At 39.2% G+C, this 18,611-nt stretch overlaps 1 protein-coding gene across 5 annotated transcripts in view; it reads right to left on the bottom strand.

Annotated features, from left to right (window-relative positions):
* Positions 1-3,504: 3,504 nt before the first annotated feature.
* NECAB1 (N-terminal EF-hand calcium binding protein 1) overlaps positions 3,505-18,611 on the bottom strand; it is a 53,135-nt gene continuing 38,028 nt past the window's right edge. For 4 of the 5 annotated variants that reach the window (XM_064391175.1, XM_064391191.1, XM_064391211.1 and 1 more), the window contains 7 exons: positions 18,101-18,213; positions 15,588-15,664; positions 11,447-11,500; positions 9,911-10,023; positions 7,852-7,929; positions 6,717-6,808; positions 3,505-3,876 (listed from right to left, as the gene is read on the bottom strand). In XM_064391175.1, coding sequence (XP_064247245.1) covers positions 3,848-3,876; positions 6,717-6,808; positions 7,852-7,929; positions 9,911-10,023; positions 11,447-11,500; positions 15,588-15,664; positions 18,101-18,213 — 556 coding nt within the window. In that variant the 3' untranslated portion in view covers positions 3,505-3,847. The remainder of the gene's footprint in view (positions 3,877-6,716; positions 6,809-7,851; positions 7,930-9,910; positions 10,024-11,446; positions 11,501-15,587; positions 15,665-18,100; positions 18,214-18,611) is intronic. The other variant, XM_064391183.1, reaches the window with a different exon arrangement.

The following is an 18,611-nucleotide window of genomic DNA, read 5'->3' as shown; positions in this document are numbered from 1 at the left end:
TTTTGTCATTGAATTGTTTGTGTTATGTAGCCAGATATTTTGCCTGACCATAAATTCTAAATAAATACTTGACTTGGACTTTTTGATTGCTCCCAACTCCCTCGGAATAAAGATGGAACAAGTACTGGCTGTGTCAAATCTCAGATGTCTTAGGGTACTCCTCTAGTAGTAGAGACGGTTTTTTGGTTTTTTTTTTAATGAAACTTGAGTTGCTTCTTGTTAATTTGAAATCTTCATCTTGACACAAGATATTCTTTAATATCTTGTTGATACATCTACCTGGTTTCAAAGTATGAAGTCTCATATTAGTAATAATTTCACTAACAAGAGAAATTTTCTCTCATCCTGCATCAGAACAGGAGACCTGCCTATGCATTGCATTCCTTAAAGTTCTTTGTAAATAATTGTCCAGTGTTCTTGACTTTGAAAAGTGAAAGTAAGAGAAAAAACTGAGGAACAAGACAGAGTTTAATCCTGTCTCATATGGGTTAATGGGTGTACCAGCGCAGACTTGATTCTGTGTTTTTCCTTAAAGGAGTATGGTATCCAATTCTGAAGTGGAAAGCAGTAGTTCAAGTACTTCCTGAAAGCATCTATCAGTTGACAGGCATCAATAATAAATATCTTGTATGAATAGAATTAACTTCTAAATGTATATTTAGACCTATAAGAATATCATTTGGGTACTGCAGGCAATTTTTTACCCTCTGTCACAAATGATAACGAAAGCTGAATGAGGATCTGTTAAATGGCAATTGCAGTAATACAAAAACCTGTCAAGTTGTGTTGAATCGGCACTAGATTTCTTTTCCTGAATGATGCAAATAAATATTTTTATTGGTTAGTTTTTAATCACTGGGAGTTTCTTAGAGTGAGTCATAAGGATCTTTTTGCCAATATGTGTCGAAGACAGTTTCTGTGTGTAGCTGTCAAAACTCCCAAGTGACTCTTCTCAAACTTCTTCTTGTGTATGATTCATCAAAGTGTTTGTTTACTAGTATATATACAAAGATGAGTAACTGTTATAAGGACATATGACCTCCTACAACTTTTTACACCCTTCCAGCACCTAGTTGACATGAAGTTCTAAAGCAGGTTATTGTAAGAATGATTTTAATACATTTTTTTCCAGTGAAAATGAAAAATTTTACAAACCTTAGTGTAGTATGTAATTTTTCACTTAAGGATTTTCCCTGATTCTGTGTCACATGTCACTATTTCCTTTGTTGCTGGGTCAGTAGTGACAATAAACCCCATGCTATATACCAGCCTAACATCTTGGCATAGGAAAAACAGCAGCCAGTTGTTCAGGAGTATGAGTAGATTTACTTTGATTAAGACAAGAAACCTTTAGACTTATACTGATGTCATTTGTGGGGGCAATTTCAGTGCCCTTTTACAAATGGGCACAGTGGTAGCTGGATCATGTCAATACAGGAAAGCCTTGGATTTTGGTGTTAAAAGCATTCACTTTCGCTGAGTTACTGTGAGAGAGATAAAGGTGAAATTTTTCTGTAATGTGGGCACATAAATTCAGATGTGCAGGTATCCCTCTGTGGCATCCACATTTGTGTGGAGAACCAAGGCCTCATGAACTTTATTGGCAAAGGGCTCGATTCAGTTGCTTAAAGGTAGGCATCTGGTGTCACCTGAGACTCACCTGGAATTCCAGCCCACATGCTGCATGGGCCTGGTGTAAATGACAGACAAACTGCAGGTAACACCTGTCATCCTCAGCTGGGAGCTGGAGACCAGCTGGTCTCCTCTACAGTAACTCACATGCACTAGATGCCTTTGTTTAGAAAATAACTTGCCTCAGAACTCTACAGATAAAATAAGAACCAAATTGCCTTGGTTGCTTGCAGGAACCTAATTGTGATGCCTTTCTTAGTCTTGAGCTCAGACCTTGCTGTTATTTCTGGAATACAGGACCTTACTGCAATGAAGACTGCTTGTTTGTACTTGGAATTCCCCCTTTTCAATTTCATATGGTAACTTTTATTTGTTGAGATGAAATAAAACTAAACAAGACGGTATTTTATTGAACATGTCATTTAAGTTTCTTTTTGGGTACTCTTTGTAAGCTTAGACTGCTGACTGGATGGAGAGTGGCCATGTGGCATGTAGAGCTTGTCATCCTGCTGTGGAGGTGTGAGGTTACAGTGGTTGCTTGCCCATTCTTGGGCTGGAGGGCACACCTCAGATGCAGGCGACAGCACCATGACTTGCTAGGGAATCAAGTATTGTGACTTCCAGGTCTTACAGCATCACAGAATATCTTCAGCTAGAAGGGACCCACAAGGATCATTGAGGTCCAGCTCCTGGCCCTGGACAGGATACACTTACACTCATACCATGTGCCTGCAAGAATTGTCCAAATGCTGCTTGAACTCTGTCAGGCTTGGTGCTGCGACCACTGCCAGTGTTCCTCCACCCTCTGGGTAACGGACCTTTTCTTAATGCCTAACCTCAGTCTCCCCTCATACAACATGATGCTGTTTCCTTGGTTCCTGTCACCAGAGAGAAGGGATCAGTGCCTGCTTCTCTTCTCCTCATGAGGAAGTTGCAGACTGCAATGAGGTCTCCCCTCAGTCTCCTCCAGGCTGAACCAACCAAGTGACATCAGCCACTCCTTGTATGGCTTCCTCTGCAGGCCCTTCATGATCCTCATGGCCCTCCTTTGGACACTCTTAAATAGCTTTATGTCTCTTTTATATTGTTGTGCCCAAAACTGCCCCAGCACTCAAGGTGATGCTGCCCCAGTGCAGAGCAGAGCAGGACAATCCCCTCCCTTGCCCTGCTGGCCATGCTGTCCCTGATGCACCCCAGGACACGGTTGGTCCTCCTGGCTGCCAGGGCACTGCTGGCTCATATTCAATCAACCAGGACCCCCAGACCTCTGGATGTGAGGGCAGTCTGGCTGCAGCCCCTGTCACCCCACTGATGACCAGGCTGTTTGAGCTGACCCAGCTGGCCCGGTGGGTGTCCACTTCCTTCTCCATGCTCCAAGTGCATCCCTACCAAAGGTGCACCCTGGCTGAAGAGGGTGATCTTCCCCACGGAGATGGTGCTGTTCATTGGTCAAGGGGATACAGTAGCCCTGGCCCCTGCTAGAACCAACCTCCAAACAAGCTCAAGGTTTATGGGTATTTATGCTGTAACTGCAATTTTTCTAATGATTTTGTGGTGATCTGCCAGAGATCTAAAGAAAATATATTCTGAGTGGTCAGGACATAGAGGTTGTGCAGTGTTCACTCTGGGGATCTGTAGTGACAAGAGATAGGCAGATGTTTCCTCTTGGGAGGGTAAGGGCCAAGAGTCTGTTAAGAGAAGACAGCCTTGTCTTACTTGTAAGGAGAAAATATCTTGGGGGAAGTTCTGTATTAGCACAAAGAGTTTTCCCTTTGTTTATTCTTTTCATGAATGACTTACAGCTTCTCTGCTGACATGTATGAAAATGTGTGTTCAGGTTCACACTTCTTCCTCTTGTAAAAGGAGACTATAGCAGCAGTAAGTAGTGTTTGTTTATTAATGCAGTAATAAAACTTTTCACAAATATTTAGTCATACATTCAAGACATACTTTTCTGTGACAGTTTGGACTGTCACAAATAAATAGTTTATCATAGTTGTCTTATTTCAGTTTTTAGAATGCATCATTTCACTGAACTAGTCACAAGAAGAAAAGGTAATAAATGCACAGTTTTCCGGATTTTAGAATGGATAAAGTGGAAAAGATCCCATCCATAATAAATGTTATCACATCATAATTTCACCTGTACACTGCAATATGAATGTTAGTGTTATGAAAGACAATACAACATTAACATTACTTGGAACCACAGCTTCTAGTTGTTATTGAGGGCCCACCACGATGCTGAAAGAGAGCAGAGTTTATTTATTTCTTAGCATAAATTGCATTTCTTTTTTGACCTTTGGTAAAAATTCTAAATAAAATACCTATAACGTATATAATTAAATGTTTGTTTATATATGCAGCTAATACTGGTGAGAAAAAATACTCAGAATAATGGGAGAGCTGAGTGTAAGTGGTGGGAAGGTGGCTTTATCACAAGAATTATATCTCTTTTTGATAACATCCAAAGAAGCATTAATGTGTCATAGGTGCAGCTGCAGAGAATTAAGCACCCTGACACCAAACCAAATAAATCCTCAGTCCTGTGCTGCTGTGTCAGTTTTTAAGCCAAGCACTGTGTTCCCTGAGTGGTTTTGTTAGCTTTAATGACTCACTTTCCTGGTGACATTATTCAAATCTGATGGGTTTTTTACACAACTCTAGGAATTAATAACTTTTTGTCCTCAAAAGTAAGAGATTGATAGACTTGTAAAATGTCATTCCCATAAAAAGTTCTGTAATCACCAGATTATAGGTAGTGTTGTGGTGAAACCAATTTGTGTTTCTTCCCCACAGTCTCTAGCCTTTGGCCTTTTGAAATGAACCTTATGCAGAGAGGAACCACAAGATTTATGGAGAGAGATGGGAGGGAGGGAAAGGAATTGTGACTGTATCTGAGATGCCAAGTGCCCTTAGTAAAGGGGTGTTCTAGGCTACGTAGATGTCATACTACACAAATTCAGTAGCAGAACTTATTCATGTATCCATAAATGCTTCCATTAATACTATTTTAATGAAAATTATTATTAATGAAGAAACATGATGAGAAAATACTCAAATTCAGGCTATGAACCTAGTCGTCATTGAAACATCAATGGATTAATGCACATCAGTCCCCAAAAATGCCAATTCAACTATTTATTTCATGGGTTATAGTGTTATAAGTGGTTTCCCCTTGTCTTGTTTTCTTTGCCCAAAGGTTCTCTAGAGCCAAGTCCAGATCTTGTATAAAAATGAGATATTTGCTGAATGTGAACTGAATGATTCATGCCACCCTGGCAGATTGGCTGAAGAAACCGGGTGAGTTAACAGCTGTATGAGTGGTTATAATAGCTTGTGGTTCCTCTTAACTGATGGTAAATTAATTTTCTTTGGGATAATGCTGGATCAAACAGTCTTGAAAACTTGTCTTCCTGAATCATTCTTGGCCACATAAGTGGATCCTTATTAATTTTAGTTAATTGTTAAAGACTTACAGGTTGTAAACTTTGAATGAATCAGATTCAGGTTACAATTTGCAATAGATTCAGTTCTTACCTACCCAGATGTGCAAATGAAGTTTGGAAGTTTCTCAGCTAGGGTAAATTTGTTTTTAGAATAGAGCCTATCTGTGTTCTAACTGCAGACAGGTTTAGGTTTTTTTTCCTTCTGATTTTACAGTGATACCACTTTATGGTGTCTAAAATTCTTTTGTGAAGTGTACTGGTGGGATTGCAGCCATCATTTTTTACTTCAAGATCATTTTCTGTCTTTCAAACGCAAATATGATTTGTATAGATCAGTTGTGGGAAGATCTTTCCATGAAACAGAGTTCAAATCATTGCACAGATTTCTAAATTACAGGAAATGTATAAAATTGTGAACTGTGAATGCATTAATTCCCATTGCCCCCAGTCACCCCCCAACCCCAGCAAGGAGTGCACAGTGAGAAATGCTGTTTCTATGGTAACTGTCTGCCAGGACAGAGTGCTGCAGACTGAAATCCTTCTTAGCAGGCAGAGCAAATGCTTTAATGAGTACTTGGAATCCAATTTCAGACACTTCCATATTCAGGCACTTAAAAATTATGTTTACATTTTATTTTATGTTAATTGTACTTTACCCATGAATAAACTACCCTGGAACACTGCTGGATCATGTGCAGTCTCTTGGACAGAAGGAATTTTGGGAAAAGGCTTCATTGTTTCCTACAATCAAATTTGTCTTAAATCCAGCAATATCCCAGCAAAATACAAGATTTGCAGAGATACTAGGTTCATTAACTTCAATCTCCTAATTCTGCAGGAGTCCCTGGCATATAATTTTGTGTCCACATCAGGCTCATGAGATCTGAAGATGTCTTGGCTGGTTTCTTTTAAGGACAAACTCTGGGTACAGGACTACATTTATTTTTCTACTAAGTGAGGTTTTATTATTTTAAATTTAGTCTGTCCTCAGACACAGAGGAAATTAGGGCTTCATTGTAATAGATTTGTGTTCCCTAAAATAAAAAAAGCTACTGTCCTCTCTCTGTAAATATGGGACTGATGCTTTCTTTGCTTCATCCTGCACCTGCACTGTGTCTTTTAACTCCTGTTTCTAGGAGAAAGATGTTACATGCCCATTGGTTTGTATTAAGAACAATAATTTGGAATCTTTACCACCTTTTTTTTAAACACAGCAGGAAGTGTGTACAAATTGGTTAGTAAATATCGATTATAGGTAATTAAGGCTCCCTTCAGTCAATGTAAGGAGGAATAAATTGGAGTCTTAATCAGAAAGCATTTTTTTCCTTGAAAATCTTAAATGGGGTCTATTTTACCATTCACAAATAGTATTGTTTATTCTAGATATTTTCTTAAATAGTGTATGTTGGTGCACCTTCACACTGTATAAAATAAAGCACCGTGGGTCATCTCCTTGCTGATGCATTTTCTATTTATGTGGTTAAAATAGAAATATTTGGAGTCCTTTTCTCCTCTATACTTTACCAAAGAAGATCTGAATAAGGATGATATTATGCAGTGGTCTTGCATATGGAGCACACTAATAGAATCACTCACATATAACACAAAAAAATAATGTGAAAAGTTGATATTTACCAGGGACTAGCATTGTTGTGATGACCTCTGGAGTTTCCAAGAAATCCACATTACTTCTCTGGAATGCCTTGCTGTAATTCATTTGAAGGTGGCTAAATAATTGTGAAAAATAAAAATATAACAGGTTTTTTTAAAGGGGCTCATTTTTTTTTTTAATGAGCATAACAATTTTTTAAATGAGCATAAGAAATTTCACAATTAATGCTGTACAGAGATTCTGTGCTTAAAAACTTACAGTGATAGTGGGAGAGGAGACCAGATAAGCTATGAAGTGCCTTCACGATATATTAAACCCAGGTTTTCTTCTGTGCAGCTCGCTGTCAGTCTGATGCTCATCTCTTGGTTGTGACCCAGTACAGTGCTGACATGTGCCACCATTATTTCTGAGTCTTTGTGATAGGAAACCCAGTAAAACTGGGGGTTTGTTTGAAAGGGAAGCAACAAAGCTGCAAGAGACTTCTCCATCTCCCTGAGAACAGGTTCTCTCTACAGATTCAGAATCACAGGGTTGGTGTATTTGAGTGTTGTAACTAAATGTAGATAAGGGCAATCCTTTTGTCTCTACTCAATTCCTTAGTCATCTGCCTGCTGGAGGCTAGAAGCTGGTAGGATGTTTAATAATTTCTATTTTGGGCCCAAAAGAGACACTCTGGGTGTCTGTTGGATGGGTTCCTGTGATGTGGATTGGGAAGTTTTGGGAGAGCTCCCCATAACTACTGATGGCTGCTGCGGGCTGGCACATCTTTCAATAATTGTGTCTTTTTGTTTTTTCTTCCTTATCATGAAACTGGTGCTATTGCTGTCTTTCTGGTTTTCTGTCTCTGATGAACTAACATCCAACTAATGCTATATCTTTATGTCCTCGCTTTAGTAGTGTTTCTGCTTTGAATAAACACTGTTGTCTTTCTGGCATTTTTATTTTTGTTTCAGTATATTCAAGTTGTTAGCAACTAAAGTATTTTTCTGAAGTATTAATTGTGACGTATTTAGCAAAAGATCAATTAGCAGTATTTAAAGCAATTTGTACTCAATCTTTCTACACAACTGATTTCTAACCCTCAAAACTTTATGTATTACCAACAAAAAAAAAAAAAAAGGAAAGCCACCAACAAAGTAACAAAGTCCTGACACTTACCTATTCCAGGCATTGCTGTTTTCCCAGAACTCATAAACAATGAAGTGGAAATTACTCGGAAACTTCTGTATGGAAACACTAAAAATTTCACAATAGAACTAATTTAATGAAACAAAACAAAATTATTGGACATATACATTTTATTCCTAACTGTTATCAGTAGGAATAAATGCAGTGATTTTTGAAAAAAAACCCACAGAACAAAACAAGAAAATCAAACCCAATACCAACCCAATTAATAAACTTAACAAATGAGTGATCATAATGATCATATACTTCAAATTATCCGAGCTTTTAAAAATAAAAACACTTGTATATTTATTTTTGTGTAATATTTTTATTAAACTCATTTTTTATATTGCTCCAATAGTGTAATTTGTCTAAATAAATGCTAAACAGAAAATTAATCAAACAGGAGTTCAGGGAAGATCATCTAATAAGTAGAAGTTATCCTTTTGTATGAGAGATGCATCCAAGTGTCATAGAATTCAGGTGTTTTGAAAGCAAATGGAGTAAATGAAATATACATATTGTAAAAACCCATATAGGCTGACATTTGCTGCAGATACACTTTAAAAATAATATTTAGAGTACTAGTTACTTGTTCTTAAGTTATTCAAGTAATAGTTTCTCAGGAGTGAAAAATGACCACAGGATATCTGTTGATCCTCTACACAGAACCATCCTACTTATTATCCAGAGCATAAAAGCTTTATACTGTGTAGGGTACTTATTCACTTGGGTACTCAATTTGATGTTTAGATAAAGAGCACAGAAAGTATATATGCAGATTTTTCCATGTGCCCAAGTGTGAGATTGCTGACCTCACTAATGATGTGCTTGAAAACTGGTCTCAGCTTATGCTTCATAATGTAATCAGCAATGTTTTGTGATTTATTGGTTTTCTCCTGCTCTGTGTGAAAGTGCAAGGTAAAATGGCAAAAATATCAAAAGCTGTCAGAAAAAACAAGTCACTGTCAATTATAGCTCCAGCAAAACCCATCCGTTAGGTGGCATTACAGACTTAACAAATGCCTGCAAACTTGGGAAAGAAAGGAACTTTCTGCCACCATTTGTTAACTTGCATTCTGAAGTCATGTCATCTCCCTTCCCCAACAAATCTGCAGTCACTACAGTGTTTTGCTGGATGTTCATTTCTGGGAGGAGGCTGAGAGGATTTCTTATTGGGGTTTTTTCCCTTCTCTTGGCCAACAAGAGAATTTTATTGTCCTCATCAGTCTGCCTTTACAAGTGAACAAATGCAGAAAGATCACTCTTCTTCCAGCTTAATTTTTCTGGTCTATGTGAACACTGCTGATAAAATCCTAATTGTGATAATCTCATAGCAACAAGAATCATAAATTAGGGATGTGATAGGCAGTCTTTGAAGCCCTTGACTAGATGGGAAGATTCTGTGTCATGTATACATTACAAAAATACCTTTTTCATAATGGTCTGTAGTATGTATGATAGTAGATCTCTCCAGTATGTTAAATTCAGAAATTAAGTACAGTGGTAAATCACTAAAATTTATTCTTAACCCAGCTCTAATGTTTTATTAGTTCTAAAAGGAGCAAAGCAGAAACAGTTTCATTGAAAATTTTGCTTTTTAATTTTTCCAATTCTTTATTATGAATTAAAATTTTACAATGACAGCCTAAAGAGAAGGTTCTGGAAGCTTCCAAGCAGAGAACTGGCAAACAAGTTGGTAAGTTGCTCCTTTTCCAGGTAAGCATAAATGAAGGATGGCAAATGACTTTTCCAATAAAGAATGTCAGCCTAGGAGCTTCCAGAAGTCATGAAGACCTGCAGAGCTAACAAGCCTGAAAAGATTGTTTAGCATCTTTGGTATGTACAGTCATTTTGTGATAGTACCTAAAATCTGCATACTCTGATATCTCTTTCTAGTTCCAGGTGTCTTTAAAAAGCTCTGTCTTACACACACACATAACCCACCAAGAAAGGTGTCATAGGTTCTGTCTTCATAAATAATCCAAGTTATTAAAGAAAAAAGACTACATTTCTTCCTTCAGCCCAAGGACAACAACCCTGTACTTACTGCAAGCAGCCACCTTGAGCAGAAGCAGATTCCAGGTACTGCTTCAGAGCAAGACGGAATTCCTCCACTTTTTCTTCTTTCACAGACATTTGGTGCTGAACGATCATTATGTGCTGGTACAAAACCATGACAATATTACTGCCACAGCTTCCTCTGAATTCCTTGTACTTTAAACTCAGAAAAGTCTATCACGAAACAACAAAACCACAATCATAGAAGAAAACCCACAAAAGTTCCCTTGAAGTTTGCACCCTGTTTTAGTGATCTGGAGTGGAGAAGTAGAAATGCTCAAGCATGGCTTTTATGTTTGGGCATGAGTGTCCACTTCAGACATTGTCCTAACTCTGGAGGAGAGAGTCTTTTCAGAAGAGGGCAAAGCAAAGGTTGATCTTTGAGATGCTCAGTAATAAAGTCAGTGTGTTTCCTTGGATGAATCTGTATGCCAGCAGGGGTGAGTTTGGGATAAGAGAATATCCCCACATTCTGCACTGGATGCATTGTTGCTTTTGTTAAGATGCTTTCATAGCTTTTGCCTTTTAGAGCCCTGACCCTCACCTGACTGAGATGTATAAGATAGCCCACACTAAGTGATGAATAGAGAGGGGGTCTTCCCTCCATAATTCTGCAGGAAAATGAACAGTCTTTATAAACAGGACTATAGAAACAGTCAGCAATGCATAAGACCTATCTATCCTGAATAAAAATAATCATAATTTAGCTCTTTCAAGTAGTTTATTTATTGATTAATCTATTGAAGCTTGTCACTTTACTAATGGAACATTTAAAGCAACATTATGTTGCTTTATGTACAACATAATTTCGGGTGCAGGTTTTTGACTTGTTTCTGCCTTGATTATGATTACTGTTATATCATGGATTATAAGCAGTCTGTGTAGCAATACTGCCTAATCTCATTTAAAAAAAAGTCTAATGCAACTCCTGTGATTAAATTATTTTTTCATGTATATTTGATTTGCATTTTCTTAGGTTCAAATGAATGAATGTTAGGTTCATGAATTTAGGAATGCTAGAGTATCAATCTTGGGACCTAAACTTGTTTAACAGTAAGTTTATTTCTGGTCACAATTTTGGTTTCATAGATTGTAATGAGCATGAGATACTCTTCCATTTTACCTCAGAGGATTTCCTATACCAGTTTAGGAGGGAGGCAGGCTGTACAACAATGGCTAAAGCATGCATACAGCATTTGGAGCAGAGAAGCTACCACCCCATAAACAATGCCGCTAAATTTGATAAATCTTATTAATTTTTCTCCTTATGTGTGTCAAGGTTTTGGCTCACTCTATAATTTAAAAACATTACAAAAAGTTAATATAAAAGTTTTGCCCACATATTCTAAATTTTGTTCTGTTGTCTTTTGCACAGTGTATTCTGCTAACTAAAATGGATTCTTATCACTGGAAAAGGTGAGGATAAAGTTTTTTAAATGATTTTTTAATGAAAGAGACCACGTGTGCTCTCAGTACCTGGTATTTAAAATAAAATGTCATAATCATTATCTTGAATAGTACTTACAGATCTTGCATTTTCTTCCAAAATTTCCTCTTCAAGTGGCTCAAGCTTTAGGTCCTTTGAGGCAATTGAAAAGAAAATAGAAATTGTAAGAAGAGTCAATAATACAGATGTATTCTGCTCTTACATTTTTTACAAACTATTCCAATAACTAGATCCTGTTCTATCTCAAGAAGTTAAATCCCTTTACTAGTTCTAAGTCAAACACAAATTTTACGAGATCTTGCATGCCTCAGTGGTTAATTCCAGCCTAGGTTGTCTTGTAAAGTTTTATTTATGGTGCTTGGCAGGTGATTTTTCATTTTAACAAATCTGCTTTTCCCCAAATGTATGTTGGACTTAACTGAGAAAAGACAGACAACCTCTCAAATTGTCACATGGACTGTGGAGATGAGCAAAAATGGTAATTTAAAATGAACTATCTGCTACTATTGTGCAAGCACAAAACTTTGCACAGAAGAAACTTCCCTGCAGGGAATCTGTGATTGCAAGGGGCTGTTTTCTAGCATTGAACGAGATGTGCATGATGGTCCAAGTCAGGTCTCTGAAGCTGTGTTCAGGCCTTGCTGTGAGAATGGGCTGGGCAGCAGCAAAGAGATGTGTCTGTGAGTACACCTGGTACCCAAACTGGATGTGCACTTCAGGACTCAGTGATTCACACAAACACCAACCAGCAGCACACACAGAATCATTCTTTACTTGCTAGGCACATGCAGTACCTCCTAACCCAGTGCCATTATGATATTCTGAAAAATATCCACGTGCCTGAGGAAAAAAAGCAGATTGATTTGCAATAAGCAGCTGGACCAAAACATGCTCTGTTTGTGGTGCTTCGCATCTCACTGAACACAGTTCTTGTGCAACAAAGAGAAAAATCTTCTTCCACTCCCAGCGTGGGTGAGGATTGATTAACCTCAGGTAGCAGCTGTTCTGCCAGCACAGATGCTGTACTCGCTGAAAAGCCAACAAGAGATGTGCAGGTAGAATTTAAATGAACAGAAACCTCCATCAGCAGCAGGTGGCAGAGTGAGGCAGGAGTGAAGAATTCAGAAGCTGCTGTGTCATTAAAGTCATGAAATGTGTGTGGGAAGAGAAAGGCAGCTTTATTGTCAGTGCAGACACTTTGGATAAAAAAACTGAGGGAAAAATGTGTATTCCTAAAGTGAAAGTTCACTTTCACTGCCATTTTTTTTGTCAGGAAAGATGGGAAAAGAGAGGAAAGGAATGACTCAAGGAAGTACTGCAAAGTTTCTCTAAACGTAACAAGAAAATAATTGTGTTCCTTGCCAGTATATGTAAATTTAGAACTTGAGTGAAAATAGACAAATTACAGGACTGATTTGTCATCAAATTCCCCTTTGACACAACACAGCAGAAGACTTAGACAACACCAAATTACCCTTCACCAGGAAGCTTTCCAGTAGGAACACTGACTCATAACGTGCTAGCCCCCTCTAGGATCAGAAATCAGAACTGGTGGTTCTTCAGTAAGGTTGTGCCAGCAGGAGAGCGTGGCTGCACAGACAGGGTGGGTCTGCACGGCCAGCCTGGGTGACCTCTGGGCGTGTGAGCACTGGCACCCTGTCCCCATCTCTGGGGACAGAGGGCTCATGCCCTGGGGGCTTGGCTCTTGAGCCTAATGGAAGTAGCCCAGTGCAGAACAGAAGTTCTGCCAGCCCAGTACCATGCAGCCTGAAAATAAAAATAGATTCAGCTCAGAGGCTTTAAAATGCCTTTGCAATCCTATCTCACCTCAGCTGAGAAGTGGTGGCTTCTGAAATTGCCTTTTAGCATGGTTGTGCAATCCTTTCTTATCTTTTTCAGGGCAAAGTCAAAAAGAGGGGTTTTAGTCTGACAGGCAGCTGGTATTTAATGCCTCTCACAGTCAGACATGGCTGTGAGATACAAATTCAAGCAGATGCGAAGCTAGGCAAAGGTGAATGTAGATAGGTTGTCTGCTGGAGAAATTAGACTTATGTAATTGCTATCTTTTATTAATCAAGCTTTATATTACAAGGAGGTAATTATGGAAGGTCTCTGCCCTGCTACTGTTTCCCTTTGGCACCGAGCTCCTTTTCAGACTCAGGTTCTCTGACATTTGTCTGTAGGAAATTTGATTATTTTATAACATCCTTGTTGTAAGTTTATTTACCACAAAATGCTTGGCTGCTTTCTTCAATATCTGCACTGCATTATTGGTGAATGCCAGGTTTATTTCTTTTTAAGCAACATTCTTTAAAATGTTTTCTTTTGGCATCAGTCCATGTCAGGTGGCAATTCTGGCAGGGCTGCTGTTTCCAAAGCCGAGTGGGGAGTAAAGCCAGACTTACCTTTCATGGTGGACTTTGACATTTCAAAATCCAATTTATATCTATTCACAAAAAGATCAAGTTGCTACTAAAATGTCATTAATGTGTCAACTGGTGTGTAATTGCCTTTCTAAGATGCAGAAATGACCTCTGGCAGGAAGTGGTTGGACAGAGGCTCACGGGTATTCCCTGGCCAGGGCTCACTCCACTGAGCAGACCACGGGGAGCTGCGGAGCATGGCAAGGAGCACAGGGAGAAGCTGACACAAGTCATGGACAGTGCCACAAGGAATGGCCAAATTTCACAGCTGGTTAAGGACAAGTGATGCAAGAGACTGTCAGACTGCAGGGATAACCAAAGGGAATACTGGGCTCCTTTTGGAGCAAGGCCAGCAGTGCTGGGGGTGGCCACATGCAGCTAATCAGTAATTAGGCTGAGATAACAGAAATACCAAACTGGGACCAAAGGGGAAAGATAATTAGGGGCAGTTTTTTTATTTGGGAGGGAGGAACAGCAGAGAAAGGTCAGTATGCTTTTCTTGCTGAGGCCTGTCCCAAGTCACCACCATTTATTGAGTTTTTTTTTTTTTGTTAAAACCTTTGCTTAACTATTTTCTTTATGTGTAACTTGATGAAGTCAAGTTGGACTAGTGGTTGAGTAACAGAAGACATTTTTCTGCTTTCCCAAGGTCTGAGCCAGTGCCTGAGTAACGGGTATGGGTCCAGCCACAAATGCTAGATGACAATATTCACAGGGGAATATCCCAATCAGCTAGAAGCAAAGAACAGGATCAGACTGTTTTGTGTCCCTGTGGATGCTGGTGAAGAGACCCATGCTAATGTCTTTGAAGTACAGGCACAGTCTCACTGCTAGTGAGCACTGACCTGTGGGGAAGAACAGCATCAGCTGCACTGGGACTGGAGCCAGTCCTGGTTCTGAGAGAACTTCAACCCAAAACCTCACCTCTAGTGGACAAGGAGGAAGAAACACCCTGGGTCTCAAAATCCACTCAATTCAGCCACTCCCCTAGTGTGTGTCTGATATTGTCTGTCCTTAAGTAGGGACATTTAATGCAGAGAACAACTCAGGAATTTATAACCTTACTTTTTCCTCTGCTGTTCTCAAAAAAAACCCAAAAAACATCACAGAGATGATAAGACAACTTAGGCAACTTTTGAACACCAGAGTAGCAATCAAGTCTGAGGAATAATGAAGAAGAATTTTCTGTACTGACAGATGTGGCTTAGGATTTTACAAGCGCTGGGAAGCCCTGGCATTGTGCATCAAATGTTTGATTTGTCAGACTCCTGGAGGAATCTGCTTTGGTGTGGGAACCACAGGTAGTTTCTGGGCTCTAGGGGCTGCTGCAACCAGCTCCCAAAAAGATTTGCATCAGATTTTGGTTGAACTGTACTGACAAGGAAAGCAGTTTAATCTTTATAAATGAATATTCTCTGATCGAAAGGAGGAAACAAAAGTTTCTGTCAAGCTTTCATGGGAAAGTATAGAGAGAAATATCAGATCCTAAAAGGGGAAGGTTGTAGCATGCTCCCCCAAACAAACACTGCTGAATACATTAACATCTTCCAGTCATAGAATAATTCAATTTTTCCCATCTTTATGAAAAGTTCAATCTGTGGTGATGGGAGAGGGAAAGGGAAGCATGGACAAACAATGTCATGAATAGGAAAGAGGAAAGTGGAAAAAAAAAAGTAGGCATTTAATGAGTGTTAGCTCTCTTAGGTAATGTTGCAACTGGGGCACTGAAAACATTTGTGATTTAAGGACTGCTTTTCTGAAAGTGAAAGAAGAAACAGGTGAAAAAGCCTGCACACCTTCTTTTCCAGTCTATCAATTAGCTTCTGCAGTCTGTTTATCTGGATCACCCATTGGCTGTCTTCCTCAATCCAACCTTTGAAAAAGATAAAAGATAAACATTTATAAAATGTTGCTAAGTTGTTGGTAGACAGTGTATTCCTGTATTTTATATATAAAAAAAAAAATTACCCTGCAAATTTTTTGGCTTTGTGAAAGATTGTGCTGCAACTAGTTCAATGTTCATTTGGGTGAAACTAAAGGAAAGCATGATTTGACTCTATGAATTATTTATTTCTGCTTAAGATAAAATAGAAATTCAATACAGAATGAAAACGACATTCTAGATTAATGCCAGTGCTTTTGAAATCATGCTGGTAATGGAAGAGAGTTCTCCATCTCCACTGCAGGTATATTCCTCTCTGTGTAGTGACCTGATCATACAATCATAGAAAGGTTTGTGTTGGAAGGGACTACAAAGATCATTGAATTTCAACTCCCCTGCCACGGGCAGGGAACCTTCCACTAGATCAGACTGCTCAGTGCCCCATCCAACCCAATCTGATGTCATATAGCAAGGGTGGATCTAGATAGCACTGCTCTAGACAGGCACAAGCATCAGGGCTATTAAGGTGGTGAAGGGTCTGGAGGGGAATTCATACAAGGAGCAGCTGAGGTCACTTAGCTGGTTCAGTTTGGAGAAGAGGAGACTGAGGGGAGACCTCATTGCAGTCTGCAAATTCCTTGTGAGGGGAAGAGGAGAGATGGGTACCCATCTCTTCTCTCTGGTAGGAGTGACAAGTGACAGGACACAAGGGAATGGCATCAAGCTCTGCCAGGGGAAAATTAAATTGGGTATCAGGTAAAGGTTCTTCACCTAGAGGGTGGCTGGGCACTGGAACAGGCTCCCCAGGGAAGCGGTCACAGCACCAGGAGTTCAAGAAGCATTTGGACAATGCTCTCAGGCACATGATGTGATTCTTGGGGATGGCACTACAGGGCCATGTGTTGTTGATGATCCTTATGAGTCTCTTCCAACTCAGGATATTCTGTGATTCTGTGAGTCCCTCTAATGTCTCTGGAAAGTTTTGCTTTACTAAGGTCTCCTGAAAAGTGTCTGCCAAATGAAAAGGACAATACTTAAGGAAATAAATATGTGCATTATTAAAGAAGTTCCTGACATCACCCACCATGTAAATACGTACATAAGTGATTGCTTTAAGGAGAGAGGAAGGTTATTTATCAGAAATTGAAGATTTTTCAATAAATGCTCTTGTTATCCACATTCATCAACCTTCTCATTTCCCAGCTGAGAGCTTTTGTGCACTTGCATATATTTTGACTTGCACTTGCATATATTTTGCACTTTTTTGCATTTGCATATATTTTGACCAAAGAAAGAAGTCCTAATGCTGAGAACATACCACAGCTGTGGTTGGTAGAGGAGGCAGGGGGTGGCTTTGCCTGAACAGGTACACAGGCTGAAGGAATGTTGGCCTGAGCCTTGGGTGCATATACACACGACAGTGTTGCTCTGCATGTGGGCAGCGGGCAGTAAGCAGGAAGACCAAGTGCCAAGACAAACAAAAACCTTGTGTAGGAAAGTAGGCAGCTGTCAGCTATTAGTAGAGCTGTGGAGGAAAATGTTAGCTCTTTAAGATTACACCAATACAGTAAGTGGATTTGGTAGAGCTTGCATTTGTTTGGGCTCCTTCTGAATTAGGAGTGCAGCTATAAGGCTCTGTGATCTTCCTTGTTAGAAACACCAATTCACAAGAGACCGAACATCATCCTGCATCACTGCTCTCAAAGAACAGCATCATTTGGTGAGAGGCAGGGAGTGAGTCATGAATGTGAGGGACAGAAAGGTTCTCAGCAGAGGGTTTTAAAGGAAGAAGTCAGCACATGGCTGCAAGCAGTGACTGGTCAAGAAGTGAGCTAGACCCACTGCATATTTTGTTGTTTCAGTCACCTTCATGCCATGACTCTGGGACATGTAACTAAGCACGGAGATGTCTTCACTGCAGCCCCATGCTTAATGTCACTGCTTCCAACAAATCCCATTTACCAAAGTACTCTATCATTTTCCAAACCAGAAATGCTGCTGCAGACTTTATTTTGTATTATCTTAAATATTATTTTCTTTAAGGTTTTGTATTTTTCCTTTCTGTTTATTATTTATTCCCCTCAGCTGAGATGTGAGTCATGGCAGGCAACTCGGTTGCACAAAGTTACAGCCTTCACCTTTTCATTCGTATCTGCAGGCAATACAGATTACCTAAAAAAATGTTGAATCAACCCCAAACACACAGTTTGGCCCACAATGAAGATTTTATCTTTTATAATTTCAAATCTATGGATATGCATTAATTTTCCTCAGTTTTCAGTTAATATCTTCTATATTAAATTGAAATTGTCTTCTGTCAGTAAAGTATTTGAGTTACTTACATGTCTAAATTAAATTTTTGAGAGGAAGATTTGTGTATATTTTTCTGTATATATGTCTATATGTTTAAAATGTGAAATACCATACCTGTGCTAGAATAAGGGTTATTTGATGACAGGCTGTTGTTCCTCTGAAGCCTTCGAGCTAAGCGTTTTCCTGGCCATTGAACTGAGAGCACTTCTGGTTTTGTTGGATCTTTTCTGCAAAGAAACACAGGAGACTTCTTAAGGAAAAATATGTGGGAGAGTTCTTCTCTCTCTGTTCTCAAAAACTGGGCTTCTATGTTCCCTTTTGAATTAAATAAAAAGAAATACCTGTTGGGAGCACTGAATTATTTTCTGGATTTTCACTATTACTCATTAGTTTTGATTAGGTCATTAAACAAGTTAAAAGAAAAAAAAAAAGAAGAGGGTTAAACTGGCATAAACCTAAGTCTTTGAGGGAGACAAATCTCAAGGTCAGCACCTGTGCATGCTGTGGTTCTGACCTGACCTAAGTAATCATTCACAGTTTCTTCATTCACAGGAGTTTTGTAGCATCACTGCAGAGGAAATGGCATGAATAGAGGTGCACAGACACTGTGCATGTTTGGTGCACC

This window comes from Passer domesticus, chromosome 1 (assembly GCF_036417665.1).
Source record: "Passer domesticus isolate bPasDom1 chromosome 1, bPasDom1.hap1, whole genome shotgun sequence".
In the NCBI taxonomy this organism is placed as follows: Eukaryota; Metazoa; Chordata; class Aves; order Passeriformes; family Passeridae; genus Passer; species Passer domesticus.
The sequence above is the reverse complement of the archived record's forward strand: the minus strand, read 5'-3'. Positions and strand labels throughout refer to the sequence as shown.